The sequence below is a fragment of the Oncorhynchus mykiss genome, chromosome 25 (genome assembly GCF_057628025.1).
Source record: "Oncorhynchus mykiss isolate SJ-2025 chromosome 25, ASM5762802v1, whole genome shotgun sequence".
Classification (NCBI taxonomy): Eukaryota; Metazoa; Chordata; class Actinopteri; order Salmoniformes; family Salmonidae; genus Oncorhynchus; species Oncorhynchus mykiss.
The window spans coordinates 75778904-75805661 of NC_143046.1; the positions used below are offsets into that span (position 1 = coordinate 75778904).

Genomic DNA, 26758 nt, shown 5'->3' on the forward strand with positions numbered 1-26758 from the left:
ATGACATTTGGACTCATCAGACCAAAAAGACAGATTTCCACCGGTCTAATGTCCATTGCTCATGTTTCTTGGCCCAAGCAAGTCCCTTCTTATTGGTGTACTTTAATAGTGTTTTTTTTTTGCAGCAATTCAACCAGGGAAGCCTGATTCACGCAGTCTCCTCTGAACAGTTGATGTTGAGATGTGTCTGTTACTTGAAATCTGGGGGCTGCAATTTATTTGGGCTGCAATCTGAGGATCAGATAACTCTGGGTATTCCTTTCCTGCGGTGGTCCTCATGAGAGCCAGTTTCATCATAGCGCTTGATGGTTGTGACTGCACTTGAAGAAACTTTCAAAGTTCTTGAAATGTTGCAGATTTACTGACCTTCAAGTCTTAAAGTAATTAAAGTAAAGTAATGTCATTTCTCTTTGCTTATTTGAGCTGTTCTTGCAACAATATGGACCTGGTACCAAATAGCGCTATCTTCTGTATACCAACCCTACCTTGTCACAACACAACTGATTGACTCAAAAGCATTAAGGAGGAAATAAATTCCCCCAATGAACTTAAGGCACACCTGTTAATTTAAATGCATTCCAAGGGACTACCTCAAGAAGCTGTTTGAGAGAATGCCAAGAGTGTGCATAGCTGTCATCAAGGCAAAGGGTGCCTAGTTTGAAGAATCTCAAAAATAAAATATATTTTGGTTTGTTTTTTGGTGACTACACGATTCCATAGGTGTTATTTCATAGTTTGGATGTCTTCACTATTACTCTACAATGTAGAAAATAGTAAAAAATAAAGAAAAACCCTTGAATGAGCAGGTGTGGCCAAACTTTTGACTGGTACTGTATATCTGTGGAGAGGATTTTACAGCCTTTTAGCCAACACTTTCTTTTTGATCAGTGTTGATATTTTCCTTTTCGGCTACTGTGACAATAAATTCCTACCTCGTGAAGTGGTACATATCAAATATGTATATGAAACACAAACACAGAGTTTTGGGAACAATTATCAAAATGTGTTACTGTTATTCAAACAATGCTACCTTACCATCTTGTGATTAACTACAAGTATAGACACATGTACTTTTTGACAGAAACCATAGACAGGTTGTAATAAGAGTAGAGTTCTGAAAGGAGAGTCAAACAGTGTGACTTCCTAAAGCCTAGTGTGATTTGGATTTATTCAGTGGAACGAGAGACAGCAAGAAAGTAAGGGACCTGGTGTATCAGGGCTCAGAGCCTTTTCAAATGTCTGATTAGCAGTCAATTGTAGAACTCCAAAGACAACTCAAATTTCGTTGAGGGGGTCAGGAGGCAGGCAGGGCTGGAGGGATGACATGGTGACCCTAGTGAGCCGAGAACTGATAGACTTTGGGTCAAAGGGACAGAATTATTTGGGTTGTATAGACAGCAATTTCCTCAAGCCACATGAGATATTACAAGCTGTTACAAATGGTACAGGGAATCCATGCGAGAGTGTTCGAAGTCAATTTGATATTTTCCACCGAAATCCCAATATTGAAAGCTCCAACTAACTAGGGACCAAATCATTTTATTTGACTCCTTTCGAAGGGAAGGGCTGTTCCTCAGTCTCAGCATTGCCTTCAATTTCAGGGTCTGGTTGAGGTCCCAGCTCTAACATAGCATGATACTCATGTCGGATTCCTCCTCGCTTTATTTCAGACAAGTTGGATCTCGGGTTACGGTTGGTCATATGACAGTCATGTCACTGTCACTCATCAAACATGGTTGAAGTTAATTAAGGGTTTGACGTCTCCTGTGTATGCTCTTCCACTTGGCCCATAAAAAGTGCATTTCAGTGAGCTATGCCTATATAGGCTACTGTACTGTATGTGTATATGAGTGGAACCCTGTGTCCAAGCTCACAAAACAGACTTGAAAAGATTATGGAAGAACAGGTATCCCAATCTATGACTCAATAGTCAACACAAGGATTTGTTTTAAGACAGTCATAGCATGGATCATGTAGCTATTTGATTTTTAGGACACTTTCAGGCATTTACAAAATATTACATTTGGCCTTTCCTACTGTAGCCCATAGAAATGCATTGATTAAGATTCATAAATGGCAAAAAAGACAGCCAAAAAATAAATCACAACGGATAAGGTTTTGAAGTGTCTGTCGTATATACACTGCTCAAAAAAATAAAGGGAACACTAAAATAACACATCCTAGATCTGAATGAATGAAATATTCTTATTAAATACTTTTTTCTTTACATAGTTCAATGTGCAGACAACAAAATCACACATAAATGATCAATGGAAATCAAAATGTATCAACCCATGGAGGTCTGGATTTGGAGTCACACTCAAATTTAAAGTGGAAAACCACACTACAGGCTGATCCAACTTTGATGTAATGTCCTTAAAACAAGTCACAATGAGGCTCAGTAGTGTGTGTGTGGCCTCCACGTGCCTGTATGACCTCCCTACAACGCCTGGGCATGCTCCTGATGAGGTGGCGGATGGTCTCCTGAGGGATCTCCTCCCAGACCTGGACTAAAGCATCCGCCAACTCCTGGACAGTCTGTGGTGGATGGAGCAAGACATGATGTCCCAGATGTGCTCAATTGGATTCAGGTCTGGGGAACGGGCGGGCCAGTCCATAGCATCAATGCCTTCCTATTGCAGGAACTGCTGACACACTCCAGCCACATGAGGTCTAGCATTGTCTTGCATTAGGAGGAGCCCAGGGCCAACCGCACCAGCATATGGTCTCACAAGGGGTCTGAGGATCTCATCTCGGTACCTAATGGCAGTCAGGCTATCTCTGGCGAGCACATGGAGGGCTGTGCGGCCCCCCAAAGAAATGCCACCCCACACCATGACTGACCCACCACCAAACCGGTCATGCTGGAGGATGTTGCAGGCAGCAGAACGTTCTCCACGGCGTCTCCAGACTCGGTCACGTCTGTCACATGTGCTCAGCGTGAACCTGCTTTCATCTGTGAAGAGCACAGGGCGCCAGTGGCGAATTTGCCAATCTTGGTGTTCTCTGGCAAATGCCAAACGTCCTGCACGGTGTTGGGCTATAAGCACAACCCCCACCTGTGGACGTTGGGCCCTCATACCACCCTCATGGAGTCTGTTTCTGACCGTTTGAGCAGACACATGCACATTTGTGGCCTGCTGGAGGTCATTTTGCAGGGCTCTGGCAGTGTTCCTCCTGCTCCTCCTTGCACAAAGGCGGAGGTAGCGGTCCTGCTGCTGGGTTGTTGCCCCCCCTACGGCCTCCTCCACGTCTCCTGATGTACTGGCCTGTCTCCTGGTAGCGCCTCCATGCTCTGGACACTACGCTGACAGACACAGCAAACCTTCTTGCCACAGCTCACATTGATGTGCCATCCTGGATGAGCTGCACTACCTGAGCCACTTGTGTGGGTTGTAGACTCCGTCTCATACTACCATTAGAGTGAAAGCACAGCCAGCATTCAAAAGTGACCAAAACATCAGCCAGGAAGCATTGGAACTGAGAAGTGGTCTGTGGTCACCACCTGCAGAACCACTCCTTTATTGGGGGTGTCTTGCTAATTGCCTATAATTTCCACCTGTTGTCTATTCCATTTGCACACAGCATGTGAAATTTATTGTCAATCAGTGTTGCTTCCTAAGTGGACAGTTTGATTTCACAGAAGTGTGATTGACTTGGAGTTACATTGTGTTGTTTAAGTGTTCCCTTAATTTTTTTGTTCAGTGTATATCTAGGAGAAAAGAAAGCTCAGGAAATATACAGAGCCTTCTTTAAATATTTAGACCCCTGGACTTTTTCCATATTTTATTACGTTATAGCCTTATTCTAAAATGGATAGGATTGTGTTGAGGCACATATTTGGGAAACATTTCTGCAGCATTGAAGGTCTTCAAGAACACAGATCTCTAGAGTTCCTCTGCAGAGATGGGAGAACCTTCCAGAAGGACAACCATCTCTGTCGCACTTCACCAAACAGGCCTTTATACTAGAGTGGCCAGACAGAAGCCACTCTTCAGTAAAAGGCACATGACAGCACGCTTGGAGTTTTCCAAAAGGCACCTAAAGACTCTCAGACCATGAGAAACAAGATGGTCTGATGAAACCAAGATCGAACTCTTAGGCTTGAATGCCAAGCCTCACAACTGGAGGAAACCTGGCACCATCCCTACGGTGAAGCATGGTGGCAGCATCATGCTGTGGGGATGTTCTTCAGCGGCAGGGACTGGGAGACTAGTCAGGATTTAGGGAAAGATGAACGGAACAAAGTACAGAGATCCTTGATGAAAACCTGCTCCACAACGACCCCAAGCACACAGCTAAGACAAGGCAGGAGTGGCTTCGGGACAAGTCTCTGAATGTCCTTGAGTGGCTCAGCCAGAGCCCGGACTTGAACCTGATCGAACATCTCTGGAGAGACCTGGAAATAGCTGTGCAGCAATGCTCCCCATCCAACCTAACAGAGCATGAGAGCATCTGCAGAGAAGAATGGGAAACTCCCCAAATGCAGGTGTGCCAAGCTTGTAGAGTAATTTCCAAGAAGACTCGATGCTGTAATCACTGCCAAAAGGTGCTTCAACAAAGTAATGAGTAAAGGGTCTGAATACTTATGTAAATGTGATATTTCTGATTTTTAAATTAGCAAATATTTCTAAAAACCTGTTTTTGCTTTGTCTTTACGAGCTATTGTGTGTAGATGAGGGGGGGAAACAATTTAATCAATTTTAGAATAAGGCTGTAATGTAACAAAATGTGGAAAAAGTCAAGGGGTCTGACTACTTTTTATTACACACATTTAACCCCTTTTTTTGGGGAGGCACAAAACTACCTCCATGCAAGCTGTAGAGCAAAACACCACAGATTATGGAAAGATGACATTCTCACAGAGTGGTCATATTAGTTTGTAGGCCAAACCAGTCAGACGTTACAGATGTTTTCCATGAGAACACTGATTTTCGGGATATCTCAGGGTCTGAGAAACACCGCTGTAGCTTGGTGACCTTCCACCGCAGATGCGGAAGGCTGCCATAGGCGAAGATGGTGGATTGAGACGCAGCCCATGCAAAAAAAATCTATATCTCGAGCTTAAACGGACGGATTTTGATGGGGATTTTTTATTTGTTTTTACTTAGTTTGACACACCAATAGACTCTAGGGGGTTTTAATAGGGTGATGGGCCACCACAAGAACAGCTTCAATGCACCTTGGCATAGATTCTACAAGTGTCTGGAACTCTATTGGAGGGATCCAACACCATTCTTTCATGAGAAATTCCATAATTGTGTGCATTTTTGATGGTGGTGGAAAACGCTGTCTCAGGCACCACTCCAGAATCTCCCATAAGTGTTCAATTGGGTTGAGATCTGGTGACTGACACACACACACCCTTTAAACCCCCTATGCTGCTTTGAGATGCATCTTTCAAGTCACTGAGGTCCCTTCTTCTAGCCAGGGTAGCCAAAATAATGGGCAACTGTGCATTTTCATACATGACCCTAAACATGATGGGATGTTAACGGCTTAATCAACTCAGTAACCTGCTTTCAATATACTTTGTATCCCTCATTTACTCAAGTGTTTCCTTTATTTTGGCAGTTACCTGTGTGTTGATGTGTGATGTGGTGTTGACTATTTGGCCATCGTTATGTGAACAGTCATTGTGCTTAGGTCTTATAAACACTTCTGCACATTAGTTGCATGCACATGTGAACAATGTAGCCCCGTTATTATATTGAAATGCTGAACACTGTTACAGTACCATGATTGGACAGGTAAGATCACATCAAGTAAACATTTTTATCTGAATAAATGTGTCTATCATAGAAAATCTATTGAATCCTTCAAACAAAAGAGAAACCATGAAACTTTCCAGTGCACAACCAACCAACCCCCTCCTCCTCCTCTCTGCAGGCAGCATTGTATTTTGTCAGTCCAATACAACAAAATGGTCTTGTCATATAAAAGGTGTTTTGCTGTGAGACAGAAGCTAGTGAAAAATCACAGGAAGCCAACAGAGGACAGATGTGCAATTATACTATTTTTACTGCCAGGAGCACAGTATGTGAGAGGGGAATTAGCATCACACCTGTGTATAATTGGCTAAATTAGCTTGTATAATGCCGGCTCTGAATAGTGGTGGACTTCAGGGGGAGGTGTGAGCAATGTTAGAAATCCAGCGTGTTGTTTAGACTCCCTTAGGAAACTTTTCAGGGGAGGAGAGTAACGGTCTGTAATCTTGAGGCTCGGGGCAAAGGAACACTTGTGTGTCCTCACAGTGGTGTTGACAAACAAGGTAAATCAGTTCAGTTAGCCGTACAGTAATGCTCATGTTACACGTCAGAGGGAGAGAGGCTATATAGTTCAGTGTTTGAGACGCCTAAACTGAGTCTCATTACAATATACCATGCCTCGATTCCCAATTAAATTAGACTATGCATAGTCCTCCTGTAGAATATTGTCATGAATTCATGGCATGTTCTAGTTACTGTGTAGGGTGGCTACTGTACATCATCTGGTCAATGCAATAAGTGAAAAACTGAAGGAGGGACAGGGTGGGGAGATCATTATAGTATTATCTTATATTAGAATGGGACTTACATACTTTACTTATGGGGGTGCAATGTGCCAGACGATGGCATGCCATAGCTCTCTGTTGTTCATGACAGCTGGTAGGTCCTCTGTTCTGAGACCAGTGTCTCGGCAGATGTTGCCCATGTTTCATGTGGTCATCCTGGAGGTCTTCGCCTATCAGGGTACCCGCAGTACGAGACAGCTGGTGGCCAGCTGGGAATGGGACATGACAGAGAAACTTGGACATCTCTCTGACTTTCCTCAGCTACATTTTGTTCAAGTGATGTTTATGAATTTGCAAAAGATCAATCTTGCCAAAGATCATGTTTTGGTCCATGATTTTGTTAATTCTGATCAAATATCTCAGATTATGCACACCCAAAAATGACACTTTCAGAAACTTAACCCACCCTATTTTATAATGTGACAAAGAGAATTGTGAAAAGAGGATATTCTGATACAGTATTCCAGTTGAACATTCGTCAAACATCCTTAAAAAAACGAATGACAAAAATATTTAAAATGTTTTTTTAGGACCTTGACACTTTCAAAAGCCTGAAATAAAACTAACTATGAAAAGGAATTTATTGTCTATTAGCGCCATCTATTGGTGCAGTGAGACCAAAACCTTTGGCGATACGGAGTTAATCATTTCTGTCCACCAGATGCAGAACATAGCCTTATGAAAATACAATTCATTTAATCATAAAGACGTTATGGAGCTCTATAAAGCAATGCATTCTTAAAGCATAGACACTTTTGGTTTTATGTAACCTGGTGCCCCCAGATACGTTTTTGTTATTTAATCATATGCTCTAATTGAATTCAATATTTTCCTTGACATGTGCACCACACCAATACTTTTCCACAGTACAAGAGTTCCCAGTACCAGTATTTCAGACAAAAATATTTACCTCAATAAACCTATATAAAAAGACCAGAGTACGCCTGTGAATCAAGTATACTTAGAACATTGTATATTCTAGATAGAAAGTCATAGGGCCTATGTCTCCGTTTGTTTTGTTGCTTCAGGGCCGGCTTAGGGACCCTATTTATTTTTATGAACTCAGTCAGGGTGTCAACTTACTGTTGAGAGTTGGAAAAGTAGAATACACAAGGTGCAACTTTGACATTTGGTTGTGCATCAGCAATTTTTCTGTTATTTCAGTCACTCAATTAGCCATGTTAGCTAACAATTTTTAGATTGGTAAGTCGGTAAGTTAGCTGGCTATATGGCTATATATATGGCTATATATATGGATTATTTATTTATTTTGAGCATGGCGTTGTTTCCATTACAGCATATTGGATGACTGTAATTGTTATATTCCATTCACCCAGCTCAATGTAACATCGATAGGTTTAGGCTACTGCATGATACTCACATTTTTCTCTGTACCCATCATGAGGTTGCCACAACCTTGCCTATGAATGAAAGTTTACAACGTCAAGGTGACAGACAGTGACACATTTAATACTGTCTTGCACACTCTTGCCTGCATCTAGCTGATCTAGGGTGTAATCATTAGTCCAACAGTTGAAAATTAGAGTTTCTATTGGGCAAATTCAGGTATGTTTATCCTTCTTTCGTTTAAAAACATTTTTCAACAGAATCGGCAGAATGAGTACACCCCTGATCACACGCAAACACAGTTCACTTTCATAGCAGCCACATAAAAACAGTACGATCACTTTGCTTGTTGTGTGTATATATAAAATTCTGTCTCGTAAGTATCTACACGCTCTCCTCCTCACCTTTTCCCTTCGCTTGTGGACTTCAGTGCACAACACATAAGCTGTCTGTGACCAGGCAACAAAAAAAAACATTTCAAGCCAAACCTTCATATTATGACCGCTAACCACTACACACAGCCTACATCGTTGTCACGTCATAGTCAACATACTAGACTTATCGCGTTAGTAACCACCTACAATCATGCAGTACCTTGTACAGTCAGAAAGCAGTTTAGCAGCTGCACCGGCAGGCCACAGTGGCAATAAATAAATCAAACCAAAAGCTTACCTTGACTTGGAAGAGTTCCGGTGTTGGATAGCCATAGCCGGCTGACTAACATAGCATCCCTCTCTGAGCCAGGTAGGATAACCTAGGTAGCTGCATTCACTAGCTAAGTGAAAGTTCTCTCTCGCTTCTCCTTTTTGTTCAAAACTGTCATCTTTCACTCTCTGAGTCAACTACTCACATTTTATGCACTGCAATGCTTGCTAGCTGTAGCGTATACTTTCACTACTAGATTAATTCTCTGATCCTTTGATTGGGTGGATATGTCAGTTCATGCTGCAAGAGCTCTGATAGGTGGGAGGACATCCTCCGGAAGTTGTCATAACTACGGTGTAAGTCTATGGGATGTGTGACAACCATGAGCCTCCTAGGTTTTGTATTGAATTAAATGTACCCAGAAGACAGAAGCTAGCTGTCCTCTGTTTACACCATGGTGCTAACCTAGAGTGCTGCTGAGGGTACTGTAGACCTTCATAGCAAAACAGTGTGTTTTAATCAATTATTTGGGGATGTTAATATATTTAGTATAGTTTTAGCTAAAATGTGTAACTTTTTAAAAGTGTCACTATTTTCATTTTTATGAAATTCACTTGAGATATGGCCGTGTGTGACACTAACCCTATAAAAATGTGTATAATTTTTTATTATTGTTTCTTGCTGGTATGAAAGATAAGCAGTGCTTGATTTGGGCAGGAGTTAACCATAGCGGAGTACCAGCACCTTACATGATCTACTGCCTGAGCTCCTGTTCCTTTTACAGAATATTAGCTCAAACGTATTGTGGAGCTCCTGCACCTAAATATTAACAGTACTGGCACCATATTTCAGTCCCAAATCAAGCACTGAAGATAAGGTCCTTATGCTTCCACAACCGTGCCGCAAGCAATGCTTGTTCATGTTCACACCGAGCGTCAGGGCTCTTAACAAAACCCCACCTTACATAAGACGCCTTCGTCCAATGACTTATGTGTAATGCAATGGAACCGAGGGTCACGATCAAAGGACTGGAGCCGGCCCTGTATTGCTTACTTAGTCTATATTTCAACATGACTATAATTAAATCAAATTGAATGGCTCCCCTCCCAGATCTTGTAGAAACATGAATATCAGTGGACTATATGCATTCGTTCCTGTTTTTATTTACATTTTCAGATAGGCTTTTATTCTGAAAATAATTAGCAGATTCTACCGGAAATCAACGTTGTGACTCTTCCCATTTCCGAATGTTTTGGTTCGGTTTGAAATTTACCCTCCAAAGACGAAGGGCGACGAGGGAAATTTAAAATCATGGAAAACCAAAGAAACTAGATTAAGTCCATATAAATCGAGTAAAAGTAAGATGCACGTTTTCATTCAATGTGTATAGTAGATAACTAGATTTTAGCTATGCACTTCTGCAACATACTTTATTAATTAGCTAGCTACTTAGCAAGCGAATGTGTTAACATATCATTGGCTTGTATTTTTGGAAAGCACTATAATTCACCGCTAAAGCTATCTAAATATCGAGAACGTCATTACACGAATGCGTAGATCTCGTTGCTACTTATATGATACAGATAACGACTATGAGGAAGACTTTTGGAAAAAAAATATGCATCTAAGCTGAAGCTATTTCTAAATGCGCACGCATACCCATAGCTCTGGTTCACCGCTCTGGCACGTTTCCCCCCAGTTTTGTTTCGTAACTCACCAACGTGAAGATATTGCTAGAGTAATTTCAAACGTTTCTCTGTCCACTAAAACGACTTGGGCATTTTATCAGCTGATGAGCCATCTTTGGCTGTATGGAACTGAAACCTGCAATTCGGGACGTTCCCACATGTGGGCACCCCCCCCCCCCCCCCCCCCCCACAAAAAAAAAATCGAGTATCCCATTGGTTCCTTCATGAACCACACCCCTCGAACATCCCTTTTGTTCCTGCATGACCCCCCCTCATGCTTGTGTGAAACTTTTGGATGTGGGTCAAAAGGGAAATACAAGTATTCTCTTTGAGTCTGCTGTGTACCGGTGTCGTCCTTAGGACTAGTTTGCTAAACTAGCACACTGGGTCCTTCGCTCCCGCCAGCTGAGCACTTGCTCTCGTCATCGTTAACAGAACTGCGGGATAACTGCCCGACAGGCGGGGCGGTTATCCAGACAGAAAATATTTACACCAGAAACAATCTAATATCACACAGTCAAAACTCGCCGTCGTTTAGTTAAGTTCACGATTCTGCGATTCTCACTGCGTCCACCCCTCTTTGGAGTTTATCGTTGGTTGGCATCCAACGTTATGGTGCGTTACTGGATCTAGGTTACTGGACCTATAAAAGGAGGGGTTGAACGCCCAGAATTGCGGGTTGCAGTTACACCCTTCTCGCTGCATGCTCATCCGACATGTGCATGGACCAGAGCTAACATACCCGGAGAGTGGGTCCTGGCCCACCTGCATAAAGTAAACAATGGAGCCAATGTATTCCCAGACAGTTTCACATGCAAATAGCTATGATTGTCTGTAGTGCCCAAGGTATGACATTCCATGCAACAGTAAGGTATTTGAGGTGCGCTCAATTCAGCTTGTAGTTTGCACTTTTGGGACTATTCCATTAGTTCCATTCTACAAGGCAAACTAGCATAAGTTAAGCACAGCTCCAGTATTTGACATGTATCAGACAGTCTGGTATCTTGAAAGTTTGCTGATACAGCTATGACATTTATTTTTCAGGCAATTTTTATGTGAAGAATCAAGTTCCTCTTTCTATTAAAAATGAAGAGGAGGATTCGGAGATCCGAGCAGGAATACTTAGACCGTGAGTAATCAGTATGAAGGCCACTATGTTGTTGTAGTATAACATTTTATCACTTTTTTTTAAAACACTGACTTTGATGACAGTGGTGAGCACACACATGATCAAACCACCCTACCCAAAAGTTAAGGTACTTGTTTATTTACATTGAACTTGAAATGTCTTCTTTCTATTTTAAGGTTGTGCACTTTGTAAATGCAGTGAGAATTGTCCAGACAAATATGGCGAGAAGATCACACTTAAGTCACAGGAACTCACTGTGCACTACTTTTGCCTGGTAAGAGAGAGAGAGAGAGAGAGAGTCTGTGTGTGTTAGAATTACTCATTGTTCATGAATTATGGCCTAGCTCAAACCAAAATATCTTGTCATTGTGGAATACTATTACTCAAACAGTAATAGTTTTTGTTTTATCATTCAGTTGCTTACTGAAGGGACCTTAAATGTACAGAATGTTTACAATGTCAGATGAAAGGTGGCAACTTAAATTCCCTGGTTTTCCAGAAATCTTGTTTAGAGGACTCTGGATTTTCTGCTTATTCCCTCCTGATTCCGGTAGTCCTCCAATCGGGATTTCCGGAAAACCAGGGAATTTATTGAAAGTTCCTGGGATTTTGCAATCCTATTCAGAGGTTTTTATATTCCAGCTGATGTCAAGCGGCGTGTATCAGCGTGGAGAGGAAAACGAAGGGATCTATGGCTTCTTGGTGGATGATATTAAACAGGAGGTTCGCAGATCCTCCAGACTAGTAAGTCAGTGTGTTCATTCATATTGAGGGCGTATTTATTTATCCTACTTTCATTATAGGCAAGGTACCATTTAGCCCTTGATTATGACTCAACAGTCTACCTCTGAAAATAACATATAGTTTCAAGTTGTAATGTCACATGCGCATGTGAAGTGAAATGCCTTTCTTGCAAGCTCAAAACCCAACAATGCAATAGTCAATAACATTGTAATACAACAAATAACATAAGTTAGATCAAAAACACAAGAACTAGAAATGAGAAGAATATGAGAAAGTAAGTAAGAATACTATAAATAGGGTCAGTCAGTTCCAGTACCAAATCTACAATGTGCAGGGATACTGGAGTGATAGCTGTAGATCAGGGTTCCCCAACTGGCGGCCTGCATTTTATTTTATTTGGCCCAAGTTTTCTGAGCAAGACAATTATTATGTTTTAGGCAAATATACAGTACCAGTCAAAAGTTTGGACACAACTACTAATTTAAGGGTTTTTCTTTATTTGTACTATTTTCTACATTGTAGAATCATAGTGAAGACATCAAAACTATGAAATAACAAAGGTAGGGGTGGTATACAGAAGATAACCCATAAAAGACAGAGTCCATATTATTGCAAGAACAGCTCAAATAAGCAAAAATAAATTACAGTCCCATCATTACTTTACGACATGAAGGTCAGGCAATCCGGAAAATGTCAAGAACTTTGAAAGTTTCTTCAAGTGTAATATTCTCTGTTTCACGGAAACATGGCTCTCTCGGGATATGTTGTCAGAATCGGTTCAGCCACCGGGCTTCTCCATGCCGACAGAGATAAACACCTCTCTGGGAAGAGGAAGGACGGGGGTGTATGCTTTATGATTAACGACTCATGGTGTAATCATAACAACATACTGGAACTCACGTCCTGCTCACCCAACCTAGAATTCCTTACAATGAAATGCTGGCCATTTTACCTACCAAGAGAAATCTTGTCAGTTATAGTCACAACTATGTATGTTCCCCCTCAAGCGAACACCAAGACGGCCCTCAAGGAAATTCACTGGACTCTATGTAAACTGTAAACCATATATCCGGAGGCTGCATTTATTGTAGCTGGGGATTTTAATAAAGCAAATTTGTGAACAAGGCTACCTAAATTCTATCAGTATATTGATTGCATGACTCGCAGGGCTAATACTCTCGATCACTATTAATCTAACTCCCGCAATGCATATAAAGCCCTCCCTTCGATGCCATCTTGATTGTTCCGTCTTATAGGCAGAAACTCAAACAGGATGTACCAGTGACGAGAACCATTCAACGCTGGTCTGACCAATCGGAAGCCACGCTTCAAGATAGTTTTGATCACGCGGACTGGAATGTGTTCCGGTCAGCCTCAGAGAACAACATTGTCTTATACGCTGACTCTGTGAGTGTGTTTATTAAGAAGTGCATTGGAGATGTTGACTATTAAAACCTACCCAAACCAGAAACTGAAGCTGAATGGCGGCGTTCACGCAAACTGAAAGCGCGATCCACCGCATTTAACCATGGAAAGAGGTCTGGAAATATGGCTACATTTAAACAGTGTAGTTATTCCCTCTGCAAGGCAATCAAACAACCGAAATGCTGGTACAGGGACAAGGTGGACACAAGACGTATGTGGCAGGGTTTACAGGAAATCACGGACGTCAAAAATAGCCACGTCACTGACACTGACATCATGCTTCCAGACAAACTAAACACGTTATTTGTCCACTTTGAGGATAATACAGTGTCACTGTCGCGACTTGCTAACAAAGATTGCGGCCCCCCCTCTACTTCTCAGTGGCTGACGTGAGTAAAACATTTAAACTTTTTAACCCTCGCAAGGCTGCTGGCCCGGACGGTATCCCTAGCGCGTCCTCAGAGCATGCGCAGACCAGCTGGCTGGTGTGTTTACGGACATATTCAATCGCTCCCTATCGCAGTTTGCTTTCCCCACATGCTTCAAGATGGCTACCATTGTTCCTGTACCCAAGAAGTCAAAGTTTGCACACTGCCCCAACAGGTCCACAGATGACGCAATCGCCATCACACTGCACAGTGCCCTATCCCATCTGGACAAGAGGAATACCAATGTAAGAATGCTGTTCCTGGGTCTCAACCCCTCCCTGTGCAACTGGGTTCTGGACTGTCTGATGGCCGCCCCCAGGTGGTGAAGATGGAAAAAACGTCTCCACTTCGCTGACCCTTAACACTGGGGCCCCACAAGAGTGTGCTCAGCCCTCTCCTGTACTCCCTGTTCACCCATGACTGTGTCGCCATGCAAGTCTCCAACTCAATAATCAAGTTTGCAGATGACACAATAGTAGTGGGCCTGATTACCAACAACGACGAGACAGCCTACAAGGAGGAGGTGAGGGCACTCGGAGTGTGGTGTCAGGAAAACAGCCTCTCACTCAACGTCAACAAACAAAGGAGATGATCGTGGACTTCAGGAAACAGCAGAGGGAGCACCCCCTATCCACATTGAAGGGACAGCAGTGGAGAAGGTGGAAAGTTCCTGGGCGTACACATCACAGACAAACTGAAATGGTCCACCCACACAGACAGTGTGGTGAAGAAGGCGTAATAGCGCCTCTTCAACCTCAGGAGGCTGAGGAAATTTGTCTTGTCACCTAAAACTCGGACAAACTTTTACAGATGCACAATCGATAGCATCGCGTCGGGCTGTATCACAGCCTGGTACAGCAACTGGACAGCCCTCAACTGCAAGGCTCCCCAGAAGGTGGTGCGGTCTGCACAACACATCAACGGTGGCAAACTACCTGCCCTCCATGACACCTACAGCAACCGATGTCACTGGAAGGCCAAAAAGATCAAGGACAATAACCACCCGAGCCACTGCCTGTTCACACCGCTATCATCTAGAAGGCGAGGTCAGTACAGATGCATCAAAGCTGGGACCGAGAGATTGAAAAACAGCTTCTATCTCAAGGACATCTGCTAAACAGCCATCACCAACTCAGAGAGGCTGCTGCCTACATTGAGACCCAATCACTGGACACTTTAAATTGATCACTAGTCACTTTAAACAATGCCACTTTAATATTGTTTACATATCTTACATTTCTCATATCATATGTATATACTGTATTTTATACCGTCTACTGCACCTTGCCCATGCGCTTGGCCATCGCTCAACCAAATATTTATATGTACATTTTCTCATTCATCCCTTTAGATTTGTGTGTGTTAGGTACTTGTTGGGGAATTGTTAGATTACTTGTTAGATATTCCTGCACTGTCGGAACTAGAAGCACAAGCATTTCACTACACTCGCATTAACATCTGCTAGCCATGTGTATGTGACCAATGAAATTTGATTTGATTTGAAGTGCAGTGGCAAAAACCATCAAGCGCTATGATGAAACTGGCTCTCATGAGGACCACCACAGGAAAGGAAGACCCAAAGGTACCTCTGCTGCAGAGGATACGTTCATAAGAGTTAACTGCACCTCAGATTGCAGCCTAATTAAAAGTTGCACAGAGTTCAAGTAACAGACACATCTCAACATCAACTGTTCAGAGGAGACTGTGAATCAGGTCTTCATGGTTGAATTACTGCAAAGAAACCACTACTAAAGGACACCAATAAGAAGAAGAGACTTGTTTGGGCCAAAAAATATGAGCAATGGACATTAGACCGGTGGAAATCTGTCCTTTGGTCTGATGAGTCCAAATGTGAGATCTTTGGTTCCAACTGCCGTGTCTTAGTGAGACGCTGTAACGGGTGTCGTCGTCGGATGAGGAATAATCGGACCAAAGCGCAGCGTGGTAAGTGTTCATGACTTTTATTTAAACTGAACACTATAACAAAGAGCGTAAACGAAACCGAAACAGTCCTGTAAGGTGCAGAAAACATTAAACAGAAAATAACTACCCACAACACAATGGAGGGAAAAAGCTACCTAAGTATGGTTCCCAATCAGAGCCAACGATAGTCAGCTGTCCCTGATTGAGAACCATCCTTAGAAAACATAGAAATACAAAACATAGAAAAAGAACATAGAATGCCCACCCAAAATCACACCCTGACCAAACCAAAATAGAGACATAAAAAGCTCTCTAAGGTCAGGGCGTGACAGACGCAGAGTAGGTGAATGGATGATCCCGAGTGGCGCAGCGGTCTAAGGCACTGCATCTCAGTATAAGCGGCGTCACTACAGTCCCTCGTTTGATTCCAGGCTGTATCACATCTGGCCGTGATTGGGAGTCCCATAGGCCGGTGCATAATTGGCCCAGCGTCGTCCAGGGTTTGGCTGCGGTAGGCTGTCATTGTAAATAAGAATTTGTTCTTAACTGACTCGCCTAGTTAAATAAAGGTTACTTTTTTTATCGATGCATGTGTTTTTCCCACCGTGAAGCATGGAGGTGTGGGGGTGCTTTGCTGGTGACATTGTCAGTGATTTAGTTAGAATTCAAGGCACACTTAACCAGCATGGCTACCACAGAATTCTGCAGCGATACGCCATCCCATCTGGTTTGTGCTTAGTGGGACTATCATTTGTTTTTTAACAAGACAATGACCCAACACACCTACAGGCTGTGTAAGGGCTATTTGACCAAGATGGAGAGTGATGGTGTGCTGCATCAGATGACCTGGCCTCCACAATCACCCAACCTTAAACCAATTGAGATGGCTTGGGATGAGTTGGACCGCAGAGTGAAGGAAAAGCAGCCAACAAGTACTCAGCATATGTGGGAACTCCTTCAAGACTGTTGGAAAAGCATTCCTGGTGAAGCTGGTTGAGAGAATGCCAAGCGTGTGCAAAGCTGTCATAAAGGCAAAGGGTGGCTACTTTGAAGAATATAAAATATATTTTGTTTTGTTCAACAGTTTTTTGATTACTACATGATTCCATATGTGTTATTTCATAGTTATGATGTCTTCACTATTATTCTAAAATGTAGAAAATTGTCAAAAAAAAATAAAACCCTTGAATATGTTGGTGTGTCCAAACCTTTGGCTGGTATTGTATCTGTTTGGGCTTCTTGTGGTACATTTTTAGTCTACAAATTGATTGTAATTATATTCCGGCCCTCTGACCATCCGCTCAAGAAAAAAAACGGCCAGCGACTGAATCTAGTTGATGATCCCTGATGTAGATACGCTACATGACCAAAGGTATGTGGACACATCTCATTCCAAAATCATAGGAATTAATATGTAGTTGGTCCCCCATTTTCTGCTATAACAGCCTACACTCTTCTGTGAAGGCTTTCCACTAGATGTTGGAACATTGCTGCGGGGACTTGCTTCCATTTAGCCATTTGTGAGGTATGGCACTGATGTTGGGCGATTAGGCCTGGCTCACAGTTCAAGTTCATCCCAAAGGTGTTTGATGGAGTTGAAGTCAGGGCTCTGTGCAGGCCAGTCAAGTTCTTCCACACCGATCTTGACCAAATCCATTCCTGTATGGACCTGATTTGTGCACTGGGGCAGTGCCATGCTGAAACAGGAAAGGGCCTTCCCCAAACTGTTGCCACAAAGTTGGAAGCACAGAATCGTCTAGAATGTCATTGGACTGTATGCTGTGGTGTTACGATTTCCCTTCTCTGGTCTAAGGGGCCTAGCCCGAACCATGAAAAACGTCCCCAGACCATTTTTCCTTCTCCACCAAACTTTACAGTTGGCACTATGCATTCGGGCAGGTAACGTTCTCTTGGCATGTGCGGCTACTTGACCATGGAAACCCATTTCATAAAGCTCCCGACAAACAGTTATTGTGCTGACGTTGCTTCCAGAGGTAGTTTGGAACTTGGTAGTGAGTGTTGCAACCGAGGACAGACAGTTTTTATGCGCTTCAGCACTCAGCAGTCCCGTTCTGTGTGCTTGTGTGGCCTATGACTTTGCGGTTAAGCCGTTTTTTCTCCTAGACGTTTCAACTTCACAATAACAGCACTTACAGTTGACTGGGGCAGCTCTAGTAGGGCAGAAATTTGACGAACTGACCTTTTGGAAAGGTGTCCTGTGACGGTGCCACGTTGAAAGTCACTGATATCTTCAGTAAGGTCCTTCTACTGTCAATGTTTGTCTATAGAGATTGCATTTCTGTATGCTCGATTTTATACACCTGCCAGCAACGGGTGTGGTTGAAATAACCAAATCCACTAATTTGAAGACGTGTTCACATACTTTTGTATATACAGTGCCTTCGGAAAGTATTCATTCCCCTTGACTTTTTCCACATTTTGTTACCTTACAGCCTTTTTCTAAGTTGTTTTCCTCATCAATCTACACACAATACCTGATAATGACAAAGAATAAACAGGTTTTTAGAAATTTTTGCTAATTTATATTTATTTTTTTACTGAAATATCACATTTGCATAAGTGTTCAGACCCTTTATTCAGAACTTTGTTGAAGCACCTTTGGCAGCGATTACAGCCTCGAGTCTTCTTGGGTATGACGCTACAAGCTTGGTACACCTGCATTTGGGAAGTTTCTCCCATTCTTCTCTGCAGATCTTATCAAGCTCTGTCAGGTTGGATGGGGAGCATTGCTGCACAGCTATTTCCAGGTCTCTCCAGAGATGTTAGATCGGGTTGCAGTCCTGACTCTGGCTGGGCAACTCAAGAACATTTAGAGACTTGTCCCGAAGCCACTCCTTCGTTATCTTGGCTGTGTACTTAGGGTCGTTGTCCTGTTGGAATGTGAACCTTCGCCCCAGACTGAGGTTGTGAGTGCTCTGGAGCAGGGTTTCATGTAGGATCTCTCTGTACTTTTCTCTGTTCATCTTTGCCTTGATCTTGACTAGTCTCCCAGTCCCTGCCGCTGGAACACATCCCCACAGCATGATGCTGCCACCACCATGCTTCACCGTAGGGATGGTGCCAGGTTTCCTCCAGATGTGATGTTTGGCATTGAGGCCAAAGAGTTCAATCTAGGTTTTGTCAGACCAGAGAATCTTATTTCTCATGGTCTGAGAGTCTTTAGGTGCCTTTTGGCAAACTCCAAGTGGGCTGTCATGTGCCTTTTACTGAAGAGTGGCTTCCGTCCAACCACTACCACAAAGGCCTGATTGGTGGAATGTTGCAGAGATGGTTGTCCTTCTGTAAGGTTCTCCCATCTCCACAGAGGAACTCTGGAGCTCTGTCAGAGTGACCATCGGGTTCTTGGTCACCTTCCTGCCCTCAGTTTGGCTGGGCGGCCAGCTCTAGGAAGAGTCTTGGTTGTCCCAAACTTCTTGCTGCAGACATTTTTTTGTACCCTTCCCCAGATCTGTCTCGACACAATCCTGTCTTGGAGCTCTACGGACTATTCCTTCGACCTCATGGCTTGGTTTTTGAACTGACATGCACTTGTCATCTGTGGGACCTTATATAGACAGGTGTGTGCCTTTCCAAATTATGTCAAATCAATTCAATTTACCACATGTGTATCAAGGATGATCAATGATGCACCTGAGCTCAATTTAGAGTCGCATAGCAAAGGGTCTGAATACTTATGTAAATAAGGTATTTCTGTGGAAAAAGTCAAGGGGTATGAATACTTTCTGAAGGCACTGTATGATGTATGCATAGAGGTAAGGTGACTAGGCATCAGGATACAGTGGCTTGCGAAAGTATTCAACCCCTTGGTATTTTTCCTATTTTGTTGCCTTACAACCTGAAATTAAAATTGATTTTTGGGGGGGTTTGTATAATTTGAAGATGCAAAAATGTTTTTATTTTGAAACAAACAAGAAATAAGACACACAAAAAAACAGACCTTGAGCATGCATAAATACCCCCCATAGTCAATACTTTGTATTTGTAGCCACCTTTTGCAGCAATTACAGCTGCAAGTCTCTTGGGGTGTCTCTATAAGCTTGGCACATCTAGCCACAGGGATTTTTGGCCATTCTTCAAGGCAAAACTGCTCCAGCTCCTTCAAGTTGGATGGGTTCTGCTGGTGTACAGCAATCTTTACAAGTCACACCACAGATTCTCAATTGGATTGAGGTCTGGGCTTTGACTTAGCCATTCAAAGACATGTAAATGTTTCCCCTTAAACCACTTGAGTGTTGCTTTAGCATTATGCTTAGGGTCATTGTCCTGATTGAATGTGAACCTCTGTCCCAGTCTCAAATCTCTGGAAGACTGAACGGGTTTCCCTCAAGAATTTCCCTGTATTTAGCGCCATCCATCATTGCTTCAGTTCTGACCAGTTTCCCAGTCCCTGCCAATGAAAAGGTGGTGGACCCCTTGCTTAGTGGTGTTGCAGACTCTGGGGCCTTTCAGAACAAGTGTAAATATTCTGAGATCATGTGACACTTAGATTGCACACAGGTGGACTTTATTTAACTAATTATGTGACTTCTGAAGGTAATTGGTTGCACCAGATCTTATTTAGGGGCTTCATAGCAAAGGGGGTGAATACATATGCATGTACCACTTCAGTTTTTGAATTTTTTGAAACAAGCTATTTTTTTCATTTCACTTCACCAATTTGGACTATTTTTTGTATGTATGTCCATTACATGAAATCCAAATAAAAATCTATTTAAATTGCAGGTTGTAATGCAACAAAATAGGAAAAATGCCAAGGGGGGTGAATACTTTTGCAAGGCACTGTATATGATAAACAAAGTTGCAGCAGCATATTTAATTATTGTATGTGAGGCTAGAGTCAGTATAAATGTATGTGCATATTATGTGTTTGTGAGCAAATGATGGAGTGAATCTTTGTGTGTTTTGGGGTGTCAGTGTGCGTGAGTGTACAGTGCCTTGCGAAAGTATTCGGCCCCCTTGAACTTTGCGACCTTTTGCCACATTTCAGGCTTCAAACATAAAGATATAAAACTGTATTTTTTTGTGAAGAATCAACAACAAGTGGGACAGAATCATGAAGTGGAACGACATTTATTGGATATTTCAAACTTTTTTAACAAATCAAAAACTGAAAAATTGGGCGTGCAAAATGATTCAGCCCCCTTAAGTTAATACTTTGTAGCGCCACCTTTTGCTGCGATTACAGCTGTAAGTCGCTTGGGGTATGTCTCTATCAGTTTTGCACATCGAGAGACTGACATTTTTTCCCATTCCTCCTTGCAAAACAGCTCGAGCTCAGTGAGGTTGGATGGAGAGCATTTTTCAGTTCTTTCCACAGATTCTCGATTGGATTCAGGTCTGGACTTTGACTTGGCCATTCTAACACCTGGATATGTTTATTTTTGAACCATTCCATTGTAGATTTTGCTTTATGTTTTGGATCATTGTCTTGTTGGAAGACAAATCTCCGTCCCAGTCTCAGGTCTTTTGCAGACTCCATCAGGTTTCCTTCCAGAATGGTCCTGTATTTGGCTCCATCCATCTTCCCATCAATTTTAACCATCTTCCCTGTCCCTGCTGAAGAAAAGCAGGCCCAAACCATGATGCTGCCACCACCATGTTTGACAGTGGGGATGGTGTGTTCAGGGTGATGAGCTGTGTTGCTTTTACGCCAAACATAACGTTTTGCATTGTTGCCAAAAAGTTCAATTTTGGTTTCATCTGACCAGAGCACCTTCTTCCACATGTTTGGTGTGTCTCCCAGGTGGCTTGTGGCAAACTTTAAACTACACTTTTTATGGATATCTTTAAGAAATGGCTTTCTTCTTGCCACTCTTCCATAAAGGCCAGATTTGTGCAATATACGACTGATTGTTGTCCTATGGACAGAGTCTCCCACCTCAGCTGTAGATCTCTGCAGTTCATCCAGAGTGATCATGGGCCTCTTGGCTGCATCTCTGATCAGTCTTCTCCTTGTATGAGCTGAAAGTTGAGGGACGGCCAGGTCTTGGTAGATTTGCAGTGGTCTGATACTCCTTCCATTTCAATATTATCGCTTGCACAGTGCTCCTTGGGATGTTTAAAGCTTGGGAAATCTTTTTGTATCCAAATCCGGCTTTAAACTTCTTCACAACAGTATCTCGGACCTGCCTGGTGTGTTCCTTGTTCTTCATGATGCTCTCTGCGCTTTTAAGGGACCTCTGAGACCATCACAGTGCAGGTGCATTTATACGGAGACTTGATTACACACAGGTGGATTGTATTTATCATCATTAGTCATTTAGGTCAACATTGGATCATTCAGAGATCCTCACTGAATTTAGAAGAGTTTGCTGCACTGAAAGTAAAGGGGCTGAATAATTTTGCACGCCCAATTTTTCAGTTTTTGATTTGTTAAAAAAGTTTGAAATATCCAATAAATGTCGTTCCACTTCATGATTGTGTCCCACTTGTTGTTGATTCTTCACAAAAAAATACAGTTATATATATATATATATATATTTATGTTTGAAGCCTGAAATGTGGCAAAAGGTCGCAAAGTTCAAGGGGGCCGAATACTTTCGCAAGGCACTGTATATGGCCCTTTGAGTGTGCGGAGAGACAGTGATAGAAGCTGTTCAGGAGCCTGTTGGTGTCAGCTGTATGACTTTTTGAGGATTTGAGGGCCCATGCCAAACCTGAGGGGGAAGAGTCGTTGTCATGCCTTCTTCATGACTGTGTGTGTGGACCTTTTTAAGTCCTTAGTGATTTGGACAACGAGGAACTTGAAGCTCTTGACCTGCTCCACTGCAGCCCCATCGATGTGGTCCACAATAAGCTCCTTGGTCTTACTGACATTAAGGGAGAGGCTGTTGTTCTCGCACCACACTGACATGTCACTGGTCTACCACTGTCGTGTTGTCAGCAAGCTTAATGATGGTGTTGGAATCATGTGTGGACACGCAGTTGTTGGTGAACAGGGAGTACAAGAGGGGACTAAGTACACACCCCTGTGGGTGATGAGTTTGGAGTGGACAATGGTGTTGAACGCTGAGGTGTAGTCAATTAACAGCATTTTCAGATAGGTATTCCTCTTATTTAGGTGGGTGAAGGCAGTGTGGAGTGCAATTGAGATTGCGTCGTCTGTGGATCTGTTGGGGCGGTATGTAAATTGGAGTGGGTCTAGGGTGTCTGGGATGATGGAGTTGATGTGTGGCAAAACCAGCCTCTCAAAGCACTTCATGATTACAGATGTGAGTGCTACAGGGCAGTACTGTAACGTTAGGCTCCTTTAAGAGTACAGGGCTAGGTACCATTCAACCTCTTCAGCTCAGCAGGCACTTTGAGTGATGCTTGTCACCATGGAAATATAGTATAAGGCATGCACAATATGTTCTATTTAATTCTGTGCTTGCCATGGCCAACATGGCCTCGGCTGTTTCGGTAGAGGAGAGTTTACGCAGTGGCTTGACACCAGGTAGAGGTCAGGAGCTTGATCACTCACCAAGCAGAAACTTTTTGTCTAAGGCTGATAGGCTCACTCAGCACCAACAGTAGTGCCGTCCATACAAGTTATTTAGTATGATGTATGGTTGTATTAGGGTTACCCTAATCCTAGAGTATTTGTCCACTCCAAGACTAAGCAGCACTTTTATTACAAAACGCATACAGTACATATTTTAGATGTTGCCTTCAATCGTTTCTGATTGCTTGGATTCTTGTTCAAAAACATCATTATCATGTCCTAAATGTACTTTTTTGCTTTCTGTGTACCCTGTGTTTAGAAATGTGCAGTCTGCAAGAAGAATGGTGCTTCAGTTGGGTGCTACGTCAAAAGCTGCCAGAAAAAGGTCCATTTTCCATGTGGCAAACAACACCAATTCATCTTTCAATTCACAGATTTATTTCCGTAAGTGACGATGATTATATATCACCAGTATGTATTAGAGCTCCGAAAATTATCAACACTGACATTGCCTTCCTCTTACCGAAGCATTTTGCATATGGCGGTAATTTTGCTACAGAACATTATTGTAGATTGTTCTAAAAACCATTATTTGGTCAACAGTAATAGCCTATGCATTATGTTGATTCCTGCTATAAAAGTGTGTACCTATCCCGGTTTCGCTGTCGACTGCTGACTCTCACTCCCTTTCCGCACTGTGCACTCCTGAGGGGGGAGAGATGCATTCTGAGAAGCCCAAGCATATGATCGTTGCTTAAAATTGAATTGCGGGAGAAATGCTGTTTTCAAAGCAACTAATGTTGTTCTAGTAACAGAGGAGAGACAACTTTCTGTGACTATATACTCTATTTCTCAGCTCTTAATATTGAGTTCAGGACAACACCACTACAACCAGAGTAGGCCGTAGTATGGTTTTGATACGACCGCGGAGCTGAGCGAGCCATTTGCAGCGAATATGCCTACATAACTAGCCTAGGAATAGTGCTGGAAAGTACTGATTTACTGATAGATCAATAAATTAGCCTACATGGCTATTTAGCGACAATATCATATTTAGATTTAGCAATCTAGCTGTCTTTGAGTTGCCATTTCCTCAGTTGGTGAATAATATAGTCTATAGGCCAATATATACAGAGATGTCGGCAAATTCTCTGAAGAGCCTAACATAAATGTGATCATTCTGGATCCTATTTTGACAGGCTGCATATCAAAATATCAATCATGCATTCCCTGGATATGTTAGATGAAATAGCTTTCTGTTTGAATAGTAGGCTCCCATCTCAGGTGTCTAACTTGGCACTGAAAAACCCCCATCTAGAGCCTTGCCACTAATGGAAAGTTATTGTTATCTAGTAAAATAGTTACATTTATTACGATATTACTTTTGATCCATATTGCCCAGCTCTAGTATGTGTTGTGTCTGGAGATTCTAAACCTAATAGACAGCAGCCATGGCAAACGCAGTAACAGGGGATAATTAGGCTCAGCTCTTGTTTTAGAGATTACAAATATATAATTCATTCAAAAACAGTACATTCATATTCGCCTTCATCAGAATGAAATTACAGCTGTGCCTATTTTCTCCCTGTGAACTTTATTTTTGTTTTTAATTTAATCTTTAACTAGGCAAGTCAGTTAAGAAAAAAATATGATTTACAATGACGGTCTAACAAAAGGCCCCCTTGCGGCAACGGGTGCAGGGATAAAAAATTCAATAAAAATATAGGACGAAACACACATCATGACGAGAGAGACACCACAACACTGCATCAAGAGAGACCTAAGACAACAACATAGCATGGCAGCAACTCATGACAACACAGCATGGTAGCAACACAACTTGACAACAACATGGTAGCAACACAGCATGGCGGCAGCACAACGTGGTAGCAGCACAAAACATGGCAGCCACATTATTGGGCACAGACAAAGGGCAAGAAGATAGAGACAACAATACATCACGCGAAGCAGCCACATCTGTCATTAACAGTGTCCATGATTGAGTCTTTGGCTACGCCTCTACTTTTAGTTGGTTGAAGTACTCTTATCTCTCGGAAACATTAACAACAAGCCATGTTTTATACCATGGTGCGTCTCTGATTGTATTCCCCCAGGTCCTACTGTAAGGATCACAGTCCCACCCAGTCCTTGCCAGTGTCGGCTTGTGTCAGTGAGCCTATGTCCTGCTCAGTGTGTCTGGACCCCATAGAGCCTGTCCTCTCCTACTCCATTCTCAAGTGTCCTGCCTGCCATGGCAGCTGGTTTCACAGAGACTGTGTGCAGGTAGCTACATCCCATGATTTTTCATACTACATAAAAGGTGTTGTAACAGTTCCTTGCAATGTGCTACAATGTGCATAACCCTTATTTCTTCCCTCTATATAGCATTACATTTGCATATATGGGCTTTGTGAAGCATCTATGATGGCCGTATGAAGAGTTTATGAAGGCTTGTAAGTGACTACATGCATTCTCTTATTTATTTCCTATGTATTCCTCCAGAACCAGGCTCATAGTGCTGGCATGTTCTTCTTCAGATGCACTCTGTGCAACAACAAGGACATGTTCCAGCAGGAGATGCTCCAGATGGGAGTCCACATACCTGAGAGGTATTATTTACCTTACAGAACATTCTGCCCTAAGCCTTTTTAATTGTCTACTGTACTGTGTGGTCCAGGCTCTACTGGTCCATGCTCTACTGTATACATGGTCCAGGCTCTACTGTGTATGGTCCAGGCTCTACTGTATGCATGGTCCAGGCTCTCTGTATGCATGGTCCAGGCTCTACTGTATGTATGGTCCAGGCTCTACTGTATGTATGGTCCAGGCTCTACTGTATGTATGGTCCAGGCTCTACTGTATGTATGGTCCAGGCTCTACTGTATGTATGGTCCAGGCTCTACTGTATGTATGGTCCAGGCTCTACTGTATGCATGGTCCAGGCTCTCTGTATGCATGGTCCAGGCTCTACTGTATACATGGTCCAGGCTCTACTGTATACATGGTCCAGGCTCTACTGTATGTGTGGCCCAGGCTCTACTGTATGTATGGTCCAGGCTCTACTGTATGTATGGTCCAGGCTCTACTGTAAGTATGGTCCAGGCTCTACTGTATGTATGGTCCAGGCTCTACTGTATGTATGGTCTAGGCTCTACTGTATGTATGGCCCAGGCTCTACTGTATTGTGTTTATGGTCCAGGCTCTACTGTATGTATGGTCCAGGCTCTACTGTATGTATGGCCCAGGCTCTACTGTATTGTGTTTATGGTCCAGGCTCTACTGTAAGTATGGTCCAGGCTCTACTGTATGTATGGTCCAGGCTCTACTGTATGTATGGTCCAGGCTCTACTGTATGTATGGCCCAGGCTCTACTGTATGTATGGTCCAGGCTCTACTGTATGTGTGGTCCAGGCTCTACTGTATACATGGTCC

At 42.7% G+C, this 26758-nt stretch overlaps 1 protein-coding gene and 1 long non-coding RNA gene across 3 annotated transcripts in view; one reads left to right on the plus strand and one right to left on the minus strand.

Annotated features, from left to right (window-relative positions):
* Positions 1-6580: 6580 nt before the first annotated feature.
* Positions 6581-10383, minus strand: LOC118944366 (uncharacterized). The gene is made up of 3 exons (XR_016491560.1): positions 10263-10383; positions 7935-7974; positions 6581-6762 (listed from the first exon to the last, which is right to left on the minus strand). It is a non-coding gene; the product is annotated as an uncharacterized LOC118944366 (long non-coding RNA).
* LOC110505766 (G2/M phase-specific E3 ubiquitin-protein ligase) overlaps positions 9732-26758 on the plus strand; it is a 28752-nt gene continuing 11725 nt past the window's right edge. The window contains exons 1-7 of one of the 2 annotated variants that reach the window (XM_021585195.3): positions 9732-9903; positions 11278-11362; positions 11539-11636; positions 12005-12106; positions 23646-23770; positions 25441-25609; positions 25829-25935. In XM_021585195.3, coding sequence (XP_021440870.1) covers positions 11320-11362; positions 11539-11636; positions 12005-12106; positions 23646-23770; positions 25441-25609; positions 25829-25935 — 644 coding nt within the window. In that variant the 5' untranslated portion in view covers positions 9732-9903; positions 11278-11319. Of the gene's footprint in view, positions 9904-10468; positions 11080-11277; positions 11363-11538; positions 11637-12004; positions 12107-23645; positions 23771-25440; positions 25610-25828; positions 25936-26758 lie in introns of those variants that run through there. The other variant, XM_021585196.3, reaches the window with a different exon arrangement.